The sequence below is a fragment of the Asparagus officinalis genome, chromosome 1 (assembly GCF_001876935.1).
Source record: "Asparagus officinalis chromosome 1, Aspof.V1, whole genome shotgun sequence".
In the NCBI taxonomy this organism is placed as follows: Eukaryota; Viridiplantae; Streptophyta; class Magnoliopsida; order Asparagales; family Asparagaceae; genus Asparagus; species Asparagus officinalis.
In genome coordinates, this window is record NC_033794.1 from 56802951 (window position 1) to 56820794 (window position 17844).

General features: G+C 36.1%; 2 protein-coding genes, 1 long non-coding RNA gene and 1 pseudogene across 4 annotated transcripts; 2 read left to right on the forward strand and 2 right to left on the reverse strand.

Moving 5' to 3' along the window:
* LOC109834545 overlaps nt 1–3514 on the forward strand; it is an 8177-nt pseudogene extending 4663 nt beyond the window's left edge.
* Nucleotides 4345–8481, reverse strand: LOC109824569 (cell division cycle 20.2, cofactor of APC complex-like). Of its 2 annotated transcripts, XR_002242682.1 has the most exons (5): nt 8069–8481; nt 6743–7303; nt 5592–6122; nt 5254–5526; nt 4345–5171 (listed from the first exon to the last, which is right to left on the reverse strand). XR_002242682.1 is itself a non-coding variant. In XM_020391200.1 (4 exons), exons 1-4 carry the CDS (start codon nt 8216–8218, stop codon nt 5332–5334), a joined length of 1437 nt encoding a protein of 478 aa, XP_020246789.1. In that variant the 5' UTR covers nt 8219–8481; the 3' UTR covers nt 4345–5331. The 2 variants fall into 2 exon arrangements, 1 of the variants encoding a protein (XP_020246789.1); XM_020391200.1 differs by having other exon boundaries at nt 4345–5526.
* Nucleotides 10555–11999, forward strand: LOC109834553 (ATP synthase subunit delta', mitochondrial-like). Its single transcript, XM_020402592.1, has 3 exons — nt 10555–10706; nt 11366–11460; nt 11641–11999. Exons 1-3 carry the CDS (start codon nt 10555–10557, stop codon nt 11997–11999), a joined length of 606 nt encoding a protein of 201 aa, XP_020258181.1.
* Nucleotides 13629–17480, reverse strand: LOC109824581. Its single transcript, XR_002242684.1, has 2 exons — nt 17343–17480; nt 13629–14139 (listed from the first exon to the last, which is right to left on the reverse strand). It is a non-coding gene; the product is annotated as an uncharacterized LOC109824581 (long non-coding RNA).

A 17844-nucleotide genomic window follows, 5' to 3' on the forward strand; every position in this document is an offset into this window, starting at 1 on the left:
CCCCCCCCCCCCCCCTATACTATATGTCATTCTTCAAATTACCCTCATGGATCATAAAAGCCATAGACAAAATTAGAAGAAACTTCCTATGGAGTGGTCATCTGCAGCCCTCAAAATCTAAATGTCTTGTCAAATAGGGAAATGTATGTAAAGCCAAACAAGAAGGTGGTTTAGGTATCATTAACTTGCAATCCTTCAACCAATTCTCCTAGCCAAATGGATTTTTATATTTTTGCATAAATCCAAAATTTTACCCGAATTTATCTTTACACACCCAGTTTCAAAGTTGTTCTTTTGCATGTAAACACGAAGTTCTATTATTTCATTTTTGAACTCATCCACTTTCAGATTTTTTAGGGTGTTTTTATTTGAACCCAAAGTATCTCACTTCAATTTGTTTTTAAGCCTAGCCACTTTCAAAGAGTTTTTAGCCTATAAACAAAGTTTTATCCCTACTTGCTTTAAAACACATCCACTTCTAGAAAGGGTAATGTCGCAATGAACCCAAAGTTTTACCTCCTTTTATTTTTAAACACACCACTTTCAAACTCACTCTCACACTTAAAAATACTACATAAAATTAACTTAACATATTTTTTATTTTAGCATTTGATATATGTTATAAGTTACTATATGGTGATAATTTGATATAGTTTTTGTTCAAATTGATTAGGCATGTGGTGTAATTTAAACAAAATGCTTTAATTTTTTACTTTGCTGACTTTTTCATTCTAATATCATGCCATTGCAAGCTGTAGGTGGATTTTTTTTTCCTTATAAACTCAAAGTTTTATCACTATTTATGTTTAAACTCACATACTTTCAAAAGAGTTATTTGTCTATAAACAAACTTTCACCCTCATTTAGTTTTAAACACAGCCACTTCCAGAATCATATATATAAACTCACACACTATCAAAAGAGTTAATTGTCTATAAACAAAATCTTTACCCTCATTTAGTTTTAAACTCGGTCACTTCCAAAATCACTTTCAGGATTAAAAATATTTAATCAAATTATTTTTAAGCTCACTTTGATTTTAATATATGCAAATATGCAGTGTATGCTCATATATTTTCTAAAGTGGTTAGTTACACAATGTATTTTTAAATCAATGTTCGAATGAATGTCGCGACGGGAGGCAATTTTCCTCCTTTTGGTACTACAATGGACTAGCTTGAGACATAACGTTTCAAAGTATTAAAACATTATAGCACAACAACAATAGCAATGGTCATCAAAAACCATCAAATAGTATCAACAACCAACTCTTCCGGTCTCAGTTTGATCAATTCAGAGTTAAAGACTAAAACAAAAGAGTGCGGAGCAAGAAAAAAATTAGAGACTAATGTGGAACCTCACCAATGTTGATCATCCCTAAAACCTCTCCTAATTGAAACTCCCAACCCCTATAAACAAGGACTACCCTTTTCCTCTCTCCATTTAACTGCCAACATAATCTCTTTCTTCTTGCTTAATTCCCCTGTACTCAAAATAATAAAATAAAAATAAAAATAAAATAAAAATGATAATTTCTCGGATTGCACGTTCGACTCCTTTAAGCCAATCCAATGTCATTGAGAAAATTCTTATTGCAGGCTCTCCTGAGTTCTCTTCAGTGAGATTTAGTAGTACTGAAAATAAAGCAACCAAGGAAAAGGAGGAGGCTGAAAAGAGAGTAGGAGCAGTTCGTGCACGTGCAAGTTATTGGGGGATTACTCAGACGAAGCCTCTCAACAAGGATGACGAATCAGAGTGGAAGTGGCATTGTTTTAAGGCAATCTATTAGTAATTTTATAGTTCATTTTTATCGTTAATTTATAATGGTTTCTCTAATTTATTTAATTTAATTTTTTTTACATGAATAGCCTTCGGATACATATAAGCCTGATTTGTCGATAGATCTGAAGAAGCATCATACTCCGTGCACATTGATGGATAAATTGGCATTGTGGACGGTGAAATTGCTTCGATTGCCTACTGATATCTTCTTTAAGGTATTTTATGCAGAAATAATTTCTTGGAATTATATTGCAATTATTCATGTAATGTTGTAGATTGTTGTTGGAATGATGACTATTTTTATAACCCTGAAATTTCTCGCCATCGTCGTACTTCGTGTGCTTAGTTGTGTGTATATTCTTGAATGGGTTTACAAATCAATAATGTAAAACTTCATTTGCAACATGTGGTTTTCTTTTAAGTCATTACAAAACTTATAATTTGATGATTAAACTTTTCCTTCTAACAATAATATGTTGGATGAAGTTATACTTTGAATAAGTTAGATGAATAATTTCCATCCTTTAACAAAAAATATGGACTATATCATCTTAGAAATGATCATTCTCACTCTGCTCGAGTGCCTCACTCTCTTATGATCTTATCTTCTTTTGTCCATTGTCCTCATTTTTATCGAACTGCCCCTATTATATTTTCCGATTTTACCTCCACCAAAATTTTCTTGTGGACTGATATTTGGTATCATAAAAATCTCATACAACTTCCTTCTTTATCAAAAATTTATTCTCTCTCATCTATCTAACTGTAATTATAATCTATCAATCCTGGCTAAAGAAAAATTAATCACTCTAAAGCATTTTTAGCATCCGCAAATTAACTTATATCTTGCACAAGAAAAAGCAGCCTACAGTCCAAGAGATGTATCTAAAGTTTTCTCGACAACTTATCAACGTCACATGAAATTCACATGACAAATAACAGAGAGATAACTCTACCTGAACTAGAAAAATAATACTACCTAAACTAGAATGACAATACTAATAAAGTAGGGGTAAAAACATGATCACTCCTAAACATTTTTATCCTGTAATAGAAAAGGCAAAGACTATGTGCTTATCAGGGAATATTAATTCTAAAATCATGGTGATGGTCGAGCTTATATATTTTACTTAGCAGCCATCCATGTTGGGAGCATGACCTATTTTATGGGCTAAATTCGCTTTCATAATTCGTGGTTAGTAGCATTTGAACTTGAGCTGCTCCGATACCATGTCAAATATTAATATTACTACAAACATTTTCACCCTGTCACAGAAAAGGTATGGCTGCCGTGCTGTAATGCTCGAAACAGTAGCTGCAGTCCCCGGCATGGTAGGCGGAATGCTCCTACACCTCCGCTCCCTCCGCCGCTTCGAGCACAGCGGGGGATGGATCCGCGCTCTGATGGAAGAAGCCGAAAACGAACGCATGCACCTAATGACCTTCATGGAAGTTTCCCAGCCACAGTGGTACGAGCGACTCCTCGTCATCACGGTCCAAGGCATTTTCTACAACGCGTACTTCCTTGGCTACATGATCTCTCCAAAGTTTGCCCATCGAGTCGTCGGGTATTTAGAAGAGGAGGCGATCTATTCATATACTGCGTTTTTTGAAGGAGATTGACGCTGGGGCTATTGAGAATGGACCCGCGCCGGCGATTGCCATCGATTATTGGAGGTTGCCCAAGGATGCGAGGCTCAGGGATGTTGTGATTGTGATTCGGGGATGCTGACTGCTGCAGTTTCCGTTATTAGTTGAGTTTGGATGCTTAACATTTTGTTTTTTGTGTCTGCAGGATATTCACTGTCAAGGGCAGCAGCTGATGCAGTGGTCAGCACCAATTGGGTACCACTGAGGCTTTCCTCTTAGATTTCGCACGAGGAAACTGAGTTTCTTTGTGGAATTTAATAATTTTATGTGATCATATGCTGAGAATAATAATGTGTCTATGCGAGCGTTAAGCTTGTAGAAAAGAAAATTTATGTCTCTAGATTTCTGGAATCAATTGCTCTTTCGAAAGATGTATTTTTTCCCCCTTTCCAATGCTCACATCTGCAAGAAAATTTCCTGATATCATTATGAGGAGACCTTTGAGAGTTCAAAGCGGCATTCAAAGGATTTCTCAACTAAAAAACTCGGGTTGCACAGAATTGCAATGTTTCATCAGTTTTTAAGTTAATTAGCAGTATGCGAGGAATAAGCAATTTTGCTGTCCAGAGTTGTTACTAGAATTATGTTCTCGTTGATTTCTATTTTGCTGTATAATTTTGCTGGAAACATTTCTGGTTAAGATGCGCCTATAATTCATTGGAAAGATTAAGATGTGCCCCTATCATTTTGCTTATCAATCATCAGGCATAAATTCTGTCACATACAACATTAATTAATTGAAAAGATTAGTATTGCAGGAATTTACATTCCATCACCAGAAATTTTAAGAGTCATACGTATCATTCAGATACATGATTTCTCAACCAGAAAAGCACATCAACAATCATTCAGATACATGATTTCTCAACCATAAAAGCACATCAACACGAAGGACAAAGGAATTTTTACGTGGCTCGGTAGATTTACATTCCATTATATATGAAGAAAATAATTACATCATTGGTTTTTTACACAAATATTTTCAGTCCCATAAACTATTACAAAATCCTAGCCTATTCTATGTACAAAAATATAGAAAACTGCTTTTTAAATTCAAACAAAAACAAAAAAATGAAAATTTTATTTGATAGCTTCTCTCGTTTTATTAATAAACAAACAAAATATTTTAAGCGTACACCAAAATTAGGAAGAAAAAGAAAATGGATTATTGTTCAAATTAATGGTAGTTTTAAAACTAACCATGTTAAAGCTGAAAATATATATAACATTTATTAACCTAGAAGACTATATAGCCAAATAAGAAAAGTACATATCCAAAATTTCTCTTGAAATTAGTTAAGTATTAAAGGTATATTGTAGAGATATATTGCAAAATAATGAGAACACTGACAAGATTTCAGAAGTACTTTAAACTAAAAACTAATTCAAGTTTAAAAACTGAAAATATTATATGTATTCTAGATACCGAAGTAAATAAGAAAATAATTAAAATATCTCTTAGTTACCTTTAATATTAAAGGTATATTAGTAGAGATATATTGCAAAACAATGAGAACACTAAAAAGATTACAAAAGTACTTAAACTAAAAATTAATCAAGGTTAAAACAGAGAATATTATATGTTATAACTCTAGATACTGAAGTAAATAAGAAAATAATCAAAATATCTCTTAGGAAACTTAATATTAATGACATATGTACTATATGCCTAGCAAAAACAAAAAAGAAAATCTCACAAAATAGCCAGTAGGTGAATGCAGCAGCCTCCTACCATTGACCTGCAAAACACACAAATAAAATGTGCAGCAAAACTAAACTTCATTGAACCTGAAACTCCAAATTGATGAACCTAAAATTTACCTTTCATATAGCAATTAAATCACATATAAACTCCTCCAATTTCGATCCATCCCCATGCACCTTTCAGGAAAACTCTTTTTACCTAATATGATTATAACTACTGAAGGGAACTGAGTTCCCCTTAGGCACAGGCTTCGCAACTTCAGGAGTTCCAAAAACATTCCAAAATCTCAATGTCTCATCTCCAGCTGCCGACGCGACAGTGCATCCATCAGGACTCTGAGCCATAAACAAAACCCTGGAAGTATGCCCAGTCAACTCTGCCATCTTAACCATCGAAGGATACTTCCAAAGCACAAAACCCTGGAAGTATGCCCAGTCAACTCTGCCATCTTAACCATCGAAGGATACTTCCAAAGCGTCAACTGAGTAAACCCATGAGAGCTCAACAATTCCCTCTCATTTTTATTCCAAAGCAGCGAGCAAACCTGTGACCTAGTATCAATCGAATTCAAACAAGCCCCAGTGTGTGTGTTCCAAAATTTTATGCATCGATCACTTCCACCTCCACCTGAAGCTAGTAAGTTGCTTTGAAATGGGCACCAAGCTAGGGCTTTGACCGCTGCCATGTGATCTTCGAAGCGATGAACATATTGGTTTTGGTTTGGAGATGGAGTTGAGGATGACATTGAGAGGTCCCAGATGTGGAGGAGGTTGTCATTGCCTCCGCTGGCGAGTTGCTGGCCTGAGCCTGACCATTTAAGGCCGCAGACTTCCTGGGTGTGTCCTTGGTAAGTTTGGATGGCGTGTGATCGGATTCTGACATCGTTGTTTATGATTTTTCCATCCATTCCTCCGGTTGTTAGGATGTTTTTGTTCCAGGCGAGAGAGCCGACCCGAGATCTGTGGACTCCTTTCAATGTTCTTAGCTGTAGAAATTGCAGTAAAAAAAAATACTCCGATGTCAGTGGTCTATTCCAGAAACAATAAATCAAAATAAGTTTAATTGAATAAGTTGGAGGGAATCCAAATCCACATATAATTGCAAGTTTGGTTTTTCAGTAACATTTTTCTTCCAATCATTACTATCAAATAAAATATTGATGAATGTGATTCATTTATGAAATTGCAGGATAATCAGGATTAGCTATGGCCTAAGTGGATTCCACAGAACCCAAATCCATATGATTGCAAATTTGAGTCACCTCCTAATACCACATTGACAAAATCATAATTATCTAAAATGTAGATGACTGATTCTATGTCCACTTCGAGTAAAAGAAGTTATAATTAGATATAAGTAATAAACAGTTATGATCGAAAAACTGATCTCTTATTTACCAAATTGCAGTACAAAGTATCCAAATCCTAGATGATGCAAGCGATTACTCGTTAATTGGAAAATTAAATAGGCTCACAAAATGAACTTTTCAAATAACCCGTTTTTGCAAACTTGAAGTGCAGAGCAATAACAACTTAAATCTACCAATTCTCAAAGAATTTACCGAGACTAATCGAAAGCAAAATACAAAGAGAAAAGAGTACTAACCAGTCGATTGTTGGTCGAATCCCACAACTGAATATGAGAAATATTAAGCCCCACAGCAATATGCTGGCCATCAGGAGCCCAGCTAACACTAGTCACAGGACCAACATCCTCATCAATTGTCACAAGCTCAGATGCCGATCCATTCGAAGCATTCCACAAATACACAGTATTTCCAAGTGCAATCGAGAGCACATTGCTACTTCCCCAATCAAGAAGATTAAGGTAATAATCATCAACAAGATCAGGAGCATCCAATGTCCTCTCTGCAGTCTGAGAAATGTATCTTCTTTGTTTCGGTTTGGTTAGGTGAGAGGAGGAGGTTAACGGGTCAGATGTTGTACCCGATAAGAAGCCATCAATAGGGGTTGGGGGTTTGCTCTTGAAGGCTAGGATTCGGGTTCGGTTGTTGAGGAGGATCTCGGCTAGGAGCTTTCTGTAGGCTTCTTTGGATGGGGATGCAGTTGCTGATGAGTTGTTTTCCTTTTCTTTTCTTGATTCTGTTAGGGCGTAGTGGGCGTAGTCGAAGTCCATAGCAGATCGATCTGGTATGAATCTGTCAGCCTGTAATTTTTAGGACAAATTTTCAAAACCGACCCTTTGGGGTTTTTAATTGCAAAAAACGACCCATTTCACACTTATTTATAAAAACCGACCCCAGGGGCTGAAAACAGGTCGGTTTTTGAAAAAAAATTTCCCAAACTTCACGGGAGTTGAACTCCCGTGAAGTTTTGTTATGAGAAAAACTTCACGGGAGTTCAACTCCCGTGAAGTTTGGGAAAAAAAATTTCAAAAACCGACCTGTTTTCAGCCCCTGGGGTCGGTTTTTGTAAATATTTTCAAAACCGGTCGTTTTTTGCAAATAAAAACCCCAAGGGGTCGGTTTTGAAAATTTGTCCGTAATTTTTATCAAGAAATGAACAGATTAGATTCCTGAAGTACGTAATATTTTAAGCGTTCAAGAATTTAATTACCTAAGGGGGAATTTCAAGAATACCTGGAACTAATGAATATCCCAACAAAACCCTATAGATAAAAATCCTAAAATTTCAGGGGGAAAACCCCCCAAAAAACATTAGAAAGAACAAAACTCATACACCCAATTATAGAAAAGTAAGTTCTTGGAGAATAAGAATGAAAGAATAGATCTCAAGATCCCTACTTTCTTTAAATTTCTCTCGCTACTAAAGATGGCAGATAAACCTGAACAAAGTCCTACTGTTAATCCTAAAAAAACCATGAGTTCCCCCAAAAACACGAAAACGAACAAAACCCATAATCCCAAATACAGAGAAAATGAGAAATCACTGAAAGAAAGATGAAACCTACACTGCTCTGTCTCGACAGCGGATTCGGAAGAGAGGAGGATCGAAGAGGAGGGATGAAAACAGTGGATCCCACTTCTCGAAGCGGGGCCCGATATCTCATTCTCGACCTCATCTTCTCAGAGGAGACGGATGTGTAAGTTCCTGCGTCCATGGTTTTAGGGAGGGGGAAATAGAAGAAGAAACAAGAAACTAGGTTCTAACAAATAAATAAAAATAATTGGTTAATAAATAATCAAAGACCCTGCAAAGGAATTGATTAGATGAGCAGTAATCAGTAATCTCAAAGAGAGACGAAGATCTTGAGAGCTTTGCTGAGAAAAATAGCCTCTTTCTCTTTCTTGCTGCAGCGCGAACAGAGAGAGAGACAGAGAGGGCAGAATTGATTTGATTGGGTGATGAGGAGAGTTTACGCTTTATATAGGGATTTGATTATGTTAGTCCCTTTAAGTGATGATCTTTAATTGCCATATATAGTCTCACTTGTTATGTAATGTTATTTATGAGAGTGAGCTACCGCTAACTTTAATGGAATTGATGGTTTTCTCATGATACCCCTACCTAAAATTAACCCTATCATTTAAAATCTTACCAACCCATTTCATAATTGATTTATACCTATAACCAGCTCCAACTAAAACCCAAACTCATCAACTTCTTTCTTTTTCCTCTTTCTTTTTTTTTTCTTTTTGCAATGGACCCAATCCAAAAGCTTTTTCAAACAATTTTATTCCCAATTAGAGTTAGAGAAAACCCCATGCGGAAAATCAAGGGCAATTGGGAAAATTTAGATGTTGGTTTAAGACTTAACTTAAGTAGCGCTAGAGAAATTAACAGAATCCTAGCAGAGGGATGCTGAGATTTGAGGGATTAAGTGGCAATTAAAAACTATGTAAAGGACTAATATGCAATAATTACCCCTACTTTTTGACGTAGATCTTGATGGGCTGAAAACAAATTTGAAGCCCATCCCCTCTAACATTTTAGTACCCGCGCTGTCGCTGATCTCCCAAAATCTAGGAACGGAACCCAAAAAAAATGGACCATAACATTTTTCTTGGAATTTTGCTTTTTTGCTTCATCTGGTTATGTTGTGTTCGGGGTTCTTGAATGTTGTTTGTTTAGCTTTTATTTTTGGGTGATGGTTGAGTTACTGATATGTGTTTATGTTGCTTTAGGTGGTAAAAGAAAAACCAAAATGGTTGTAAGAATGCTTTCCAAATGGTTCGATATGGTAAGAGTGCTTCTCTGTTGGGTGTTTCCTTGCATGTACTCAGAGTATCAAATTGGAAAATCTACCCTGTTCACATCATTGTTAAACGAATCAATATGGTCCTTCAGTGCAGCATCACGAAGATAATGAGTTGCTAATGCAGGAAATAGGTTGGTCACTTGGTTTAAACTCGGTGAAGTTTGTTGACGTACAATTATCTGCATTGCACATTACAGTTTCACAGTTTGCATATTATGTCCCATTTTAATTTTTAAGCTTTTGAATGAACAAATCGAAGAGGAAATCAAATGTAGGAATACTTGGAACTTGTTATGGATTTCTTAGGCAATTTTCTTGTGTCATATATATGCTGCCACAACTTTGAAGTTTGTCAATCAGCATATTTACAATGATATCCATTTGTTTACAGCTTCGTGAACTGCAATATGAATGAACTTCTGAAGCTACTTCAACTTGTACGAAGTTTTGGCATGAGATGAGTTTATAACACGACTGCATGCTTATCTTACCTTTTCCCCTCATTAATGTTTGCACTATACATTAGCAAGTGTCATGACCTTAAAGGGGATGAGTTGGGAAATATAGAGTTTAAGAACTGAAGAACAAAAGGAGTTAAGGGGCACATGTGTATTAGTTTATGCTAATTTAGTGAGGCGAAAAAGTTATACTCATCAATTGTGAAACATAGATAGTCTTCATTGTATGAGAGCGACTATGATTGTGTCATCACCTTGTACACAAGCATGGGACTGGGCAGAAGAGGGCTAGGAGCATGGGGGGACTAATTGTCCCTTGTACACAAGCATGGGACTGAGGGACAGTCCTGTGTACCCCACGTTCACAATTTGGTATCAGAGCGATTTGACTCCTTCATGCTGAAGCATGAGTTTTCTCGAAACGACTATGATTGTTGTGTTTACATTCGGAAGCTTCGTGGAGGTGATTATATCTATCTCCTTTTGTATGTGGATGACACGCTTATTGCATCGAAGAACAAGGTAGAGATAGATAAGCTAAAATCTCAACTTAGCAAAGAGTTCGAGATGAAGAACATGGGCGCTGCAAAGAAAATACTGGGTATGGAGATTAGAAGAAAGCGGGCGAATCGGCGATTGTTCTTGAGTCAGAAGGGCTACATAGAGAGAGTGATCACGAGGTTCGGGATGCAAAGTACAAAGTCGGTGGTGACCACATTGGCTCCACACTTTAGGCTTTCAGGTAAACAATCCCCCACTACAGCGGAAGATAAGACACACATGGAGGGTGTTCCCTATGCTAGTGCAGTTGGCAGTTTGATTGACGCAATAGTGTGTACACGTCCAGATATTTCACAGGCAGTTAGTGTGGTCAGCATGTTCATAACGAATCCGGGAAAGGCACACTGGGAAGCGGTGAAATGGGTCCTGAGGTACTTGAAAGGTACCGCGGATACGGGTCTGTGTTTTGGTGGAGATACATGTCAGATCGACGGGTATGTTGACTCAAATTATACGAGCGATCTAGATAGACGGCGATCTACTACGTGGGAAAAATACTAAGTGGGAAAAATCTCTTGAGTGGACTTTTGAGAGAAAAGAAAGGAGTGAGAGAGAGAGAGAGCGCTTGTAATAAGTTTGGTATTCTCCTCATAGTGAAAACCCCCTCCCGTGGACGTAGGCTAGTTAGCCGAACCACGTAAATCTCGTGTTTGTATTGTCATATCTATTTGTTTTACTTGCAGGTGCCCTCGATAGTTCAGTCATTGCACTGATGAGAGGAAGAGTGGATATCTCACTTTGCTGAAAAATCAATTGTGGGTTTTGTATTGGAGTTCTTTTGAGAGAAAAGAGAGAGTTGAGATAAAACTTGTAATAAGTTTGGTATTCTCCTCATAGTGAAAACCCCCTCCCGTGGACGTAGGCTAGTTAGCCGAACCACGTAAATCTCGTGTTTGTATTGTCATATCTATTTGTTTTACTTGCAGGTGCCCTCGATAGTTCAGTCATTGCACTGATGAGAGGAAGAGTGGATATCTCACTTTGCTGAGATATTTCGCTACTGATTCATAGACATTGCACCCATTCATAGACAGTTTCTCTCCCTCGATAGTTCAGTCATTGCACCCATTCATAGACAGTTTCTCTCCCTCCCCATCCGCAATTGCAATCTTGTATGCGTGCTATGTGCACAGAAATCAAAGCGAAGAAATGAAAATAAGACGAATTTGACTATTTTCCCCTCATGGAAATATTTATAGCTCTTGAATGATTTTTAAGAGTTGCTCTCTTGTTTTTGGACGTCATGATGGTCTTTAACTCATAAATGTGAGTTTTTTATCCTAATTATTGTGTATTCCCTCTGAGATATTTCTCAGGTGGACATGGTCATAATCCCAGCTACAACAGGACGAATGGGTGTTTTGCCAGGCCATGTTGCCGCTATCGCAGAGCTCAAGCCTGGGTTGCTTTCGGTTCATGGAGGAGGCAGCGACACAAGAAAATACTTTGTCAGCAGCGGGTTTGCGTTCATCCATGCAAATTCCTTTGCTGAACTTGTTGCTGTAGAGGCAGTTCCTATAGATCACATAGATCCAAACCTTGTACAGAAAGGTCTCGCCGACTTCACTCCGAAGCTTAGCTCAGCGGCGACAGACTTGGAAAAGGCTGAAGCACAGATCGGAGTGGATGTTCACAGTGCTCTTAATGCTGCGCTCTCTGGTTGATTTTTAGTTACCGTAGAGGTACAGTTTAGAATGAGAGAAGTCTCATTCCTGCCATCTTGTAAAACACTAGGTAGGGGAATATTGGGGAAAAAGAGGGCTATAAATAAATTCGGGGTTTTCTTTCCGGGGTAAAAAAAAAAAAAAAAACTTGTGTATGTTTTTATCCTGTGACTCCATGGTTCTTTTCTACATAATGCATTTGCATTAGCAGTTTGAGACTTTTGCCGAGTGAATTTATCAATTGTGTGTGTTTTGAGAAGCGTTCACAGCTGCGTGCCTGCTCATCTGGTGAGCATTCTCCATTTTCTATTATATGATCTTTATGATGTTGCTCTTACAGTCCAGGCGTAGAATAGGGAGCTGAATTGGTTATTCTTCGACCTTTCATGATTATAACGGAATTGCAACGTTAGGATGCGGTCAAAGTCTTATTCCACAGGAGGTTTTAATTTTGTTTAGTCAATGTAGTTTTAAGGACCTCAGAATGTAGGAGTTGGGATCATTTGCACTCTAATACCCCTACAGTTTCACCAATTTTTTTTAAAACTTTTTATCTTAATATCTTGACTTTCTACTTTGACAATTTGATACCCTGAAGGGTTTTAATTGCACTTCCCTCAAAGAAATGTTTTTAACATTCTGATATCCTGAAGCCCTAACTTTGTTCATCGCTTTCCCCAAACAAACTCGAAAACGTGAGATTTGGAAAATTATTTCCCATTAACTTTTAATAATGATGTCCCTCAACAAGATTTATTAGCGTCTTTTTTTTTTTAATATATCAATGTTGAGAAAGGGTTAAACTAGTTGGGTTCACCTCCATCCTTGGGTCACTTGCTCACAGGGATGTAGCCTCGTGCTTAATAAGATGGCGGAAATTCATGATTTATGCTCTCGACATTTGACGTCCTATGTTCATCTTAAATCACACGCAATCAACTAACAGAAATTTATCAAATTAATCTCTGCGTATAAAATACTAAAACAGGAGTGATTATAAACTAAAGTCTCAACTTTACATTTCTAAAACTCAAAACGGATGCTAAATTCGAATCAAATTATTTAACTCAAACTGAATATTTAATTCTAATTGAGTCATTATTTCTCCAATTCTAAATAGGACAAATTTTCAAAATAAACTCTATTAGAACTTGGCTAAAACTAGGTCGAAAATTATAAATAAATCTTGAAAACTTCACAGGATTTTGAATCCCGTAAAGTTTAGTCGCTAAATTACTCGACCTAATCACGATTAGGTTGGGCAATTAAGCACTAAACTTCACGGAATTTAGAATCCCATAAAGTTTTATTCACTATTTTCAACCCAATTTAAACCAATTGGCTAAAACCGAATCAAAAACGGCGAATAAATTGCAAATAGGTTGATTTTTACAAATAAAGTTCTAATAGGGTCTATTTAAAAAATTTATCCTTCTAAATATTCCAATGAGATGAAACTCCTATCTTTAATTCCCCGAAATTATGATGCCAGTGTCATATCCTAATGAAGAATATTCAGCAATCTTGAAAACCTCACTTACAGGAGGAAAGTCAACTAATTAATAAAGCGCATTTGCTGCTACTGACAAGTATCCAGCTTCAATTGTCTGAACAAAAATGAACAATAAATAAAAAAAACATAAATAACATTAACCATCTTCACCATCATCATAATCATAATTATTAACAATAATTGCATTCAACTTTTACAAATGAGAGCTTTTACATACATTTTACACAATATAACATTTGACCCTAAGCAACCTTTTCTAGTACAAGCTCAGCTTCAATTGTACGTACCTGGTTTATCTTTTATTTAGAATCACAGATGAGGCGATCGGTCAAAGAGCAAGTACTTAGTTACACTTGCGTTATATACAGAACACGCTAATCCTTTTTTATTTTCGTAGAGATAGAATAGGGGAGCCTTCTGCTTCTTGCGCATAATACTTCTTGCGCATAATATACACTTGCAAAGCTCAAAGTCTGGGTCGATAGTGATATAAACAGGCTCTCCAAAGATCAAGAAGCCCATTGAAATTGGATGTTTTAATTGTCATAATTTCGAGTGCTGTCTCAATGGGCATCCTCCTTCAAATGCTTGCTCCAATACATCTTCCATCCGCTTCGCAAACAAAATCTGATCACAAGGAATCATAAACTAGGTAACATGTTTATTTCCAAATTGTGTCGCTTTTCAACTGGCGAACAAAATCTGTTTTGTAAGACCTTGAGCCAATTTTCAACTGAAGAACTCAATGCACTGGAACTTTATGTAAAAACTTCAGTTGAAAACCTCAACATGTAAGACCTAAAAAACTTTTGTATTGGTGGACTTCTTCAACACACCCAACCAAAAAAAAAATCCCTCCTTTTACATGAGCGTCTTACATGTTGAAATTCTTGGGTGAAGGTTTTTACATGAAGGTGAAGTGAATTGAGTTCTTCAATTGAAAATGACCAGAGGCTTTAGTGAGAGAAAAATAGTATTTAAATATCCAATGAATAAGTTTTTCTGGCAAGGAAATGTTAGCTTTTTTCATTACCAAAGTAAGAAATGAACTACAGACCCTATATATGTAAACTCAAAAAAAGAGAGAACTATACATATACTGTCATCTAAAATTGCCTACAGTGATCATATCCACCACAAGCTGATAATCTCCAGAACTCCTAAGAACTCTGGTTGAATAAAATGGCAGATTATTCTACTAACAGGAGGTGGTGAGACAAATATAAAATTCAACCGGAGTTCTTTTTTTTTCTCAAAAAAAAAAGAACTCCGGTTGAATTTTATATTTGTCTCACCCCCTCCTGTTAGTAGAATAATCTGCCATTTTATCAATCCTACTTAACTGTGTCTTCAAGAAGCAAATGGCTTGTTGAACACATCTTTTTACATCAAGACAGACAGAAGAAGTATTTTAGAAGGGTACTTATGTTAAAAAAAACTAAATCTTTTATAAATTTAATAACAAAAATTTTGTTTAAAAACCAAGAAATCAATAACTTCTCTTTTTTTAGAGAAATAATAATTTCTCTTTGAAAATTTGAAATGAGTGAAAGTAAATACTTAAAAAATGATAGATTTGAATCCAATGAAATTTCCATTTGAATATCATTGGATAAAAGATTAATTGAGGGGAGACCCTTACTATTGCACAATTGTGGATAGGCCCCCCTGTAGTTCTTTCTTTTCTTTTCTTTTTTTATAGATAAATAAAAGGAAGGATGCAACCCCTGTAGTTCTATTGGTGCATATAGACCACATGTACTATTTGCCCAAATGAGAATAAACACCTGAATGAATATTTTTTTCTCTTAAAAGTGCCAAAGAATAAAAGAAAGTTCTCTCAGGAGTCTATCAGTACAAAAAAAAACTGCAGTGGTTCTATCCGTAGTTGAGCTATAGTACAGGGAATCTATCCGCAATTATCGCTTGAATAAAAGTTACCGCTACAATAAATCATACTCTTAACAAATCATGAAATTTTGTGAGAACTTTTTACTGGGTAATTAATAAAAAATCAATATTTCCTTTTCATTTTTTGCAATAAAAACACGAAGAGATACATATCATACGTTTGTTTTATGAGTCACTTCAGGTTTTTTAGACTACTATGAAGAAACCTAAAATCATTCAAATCATTTAAGAGTAGACATTTGTTTCTTGCACCATACCTTTAAATCAATCACAATTATTATTTTCCGTTGCACATGCATTTTGAATGTGCATGAGTGCTAGTGCGTTGTGGCGGGAGGGGCGGAGCGAGAGGGGTTGGGGGGGGTGGGGGGGGCAATAAGCAGCAAGTTTGGTAAATGGTCAAAGTTGCTTATAAGCACTTTTGTGACTTATAAACCAGTTTGCAATGTTTAGCAAGAAAAAAAACATAAGCTATGGTATCCTAGCTTATTTTTTGGTGGATTATAAGCCCTGACATTTTGCCAAGCAAAAGACAATTACACCCTTATGATATTACAAAATCCGAAGCCTCATTTAATAACAAACCCCATGTCCTTTTTGGTTATTTTGTTGACAATGATGATGGATTATAATCAACACATTTGTCAAAAACTCTACTATTGAAAATGGATTATAATCAACACATTTGCCAAAAACTCTACTAGTGAAAATGGATTATACTCCACTAAATTTACCAAACACTTGTAATCCACTGGGATTATAATCCAGTGGATTACAATCCAAAGTTCCCAAACATGCTGTAGGTATTCTTGGTACAAAGGACAAACTTGGTCCTTGCTAGAGGTGGTGCTTCTCATCCATACTTTTAAAATTACTCATAGGAAAATGGTTCTTGGTACCGAGGATACACGCATGCATACAATCTCATATATACACATATTAAAGCTGATATTCACGTATGTGGATAAAACATTTTTTTCCACCATTACTCATGTTATAATGCTAGATGGCGTTTATGGGGTATCTGGTTTGATGGATTAAAGTAGCGCCAACTCATGTCATCAAATTACAACCCATCAAGTCCATTCGAAGGTTAAAATGTTGGGCAAACAAAATCTTGTATCCACTTAAGTGGATAGTATCTCAAGATTCTCAACTCTCTCAATGTGTGTGTGTGTAAGATGTGTTTTGGCCAGGGACTCATGGCACCCAAATCCACCTGATATTGTAGTGTCATTATATGGATCAGTTTTATGCAGTGCAGTCATACTGGTTATATCTGTGTACACTGTGTACTAGATCATTATAAATGCAAAATTCCTTAACAGTTAGATAAAATTGTTAAGTAAATAGGATAAACATAAATTAGATTCACAAGAATGGTTACTGTATCTAAAAACATATAATGATCACTATTCCCATCGATTTCAGTAAAATAAACATCTTAGCCTATAAATTTACAAACATGTGAATACCAATGAATATGTGACTGCATTCAAGACATCTGTTAAAAAAAATTCTTTTTTTGCTTTTTGTTTTTTTGTGGTTTGTTTTTTCTTTTTTCTTTTTCTTTGTCCTTTTTTTTTGGTGGGCGGGGGAGTGGTGGTATTGATGGTTGTATTGCACCTGATACATTTAAAGTGCAGAAATTTATGACGTAAAGGTGTACATTATGTGAAAAAGAGCATCCAACATAACAACGGTATTAGTATCCAACACACATTATAGATAGAACACCAATATAAACAATTGAAAATGTGCAATCCAGGAAAGCTTGTCTAAGTAACAAAAGTTGAGGCATAGAATAACAATCATTTAAGCATTCAAAAATTATTATGCTTTGTTTCCAAATACTCTCTCCATCTCATAGAAAGATATATTTCCATATGCAAATGACAACTCAAAAGAAATTGATTTACCTCCATTCCAGCAAGAATAGCTGATGGTACTTCAACCAAGTCCTTTAAGTTTCTTTCTGGTAAAATTACTCTTTTTATGCCAGAACGATGAGCTGCAAGAACCTGAAATTACAGAAGTGACGATTAGATAACACATCTGGAATTTGAACACCAGAAGAAAAAAAATCAACAAAGAAGCAGTACTTATTGACATAAGAATAAAGGTAAGTTTCACAAAATCCCCTGAAGTTTGGACTTTCAAAATTTCTTTTGGACTTTCAAAATTTCTTTTGGACTTTCAAAATTATGTTGCACAGTCAGAAATACTGAAAATTCTCTAGAATTGTCCTAAACGATGTACAAGGTAGAGTATAAAGTATAATCCACCCTTTTACTTTTGACTGGACCCTACCCAAAAAAAGACAAGCAGATGGGTTTTCTTTGTCAAAAACCCGCGGAGTTCCGTTTTCTATGTGGGGTGTGTGTGTGTGTGTGTGTTGGTTTGTGGTGGTGGTGGTAGCGT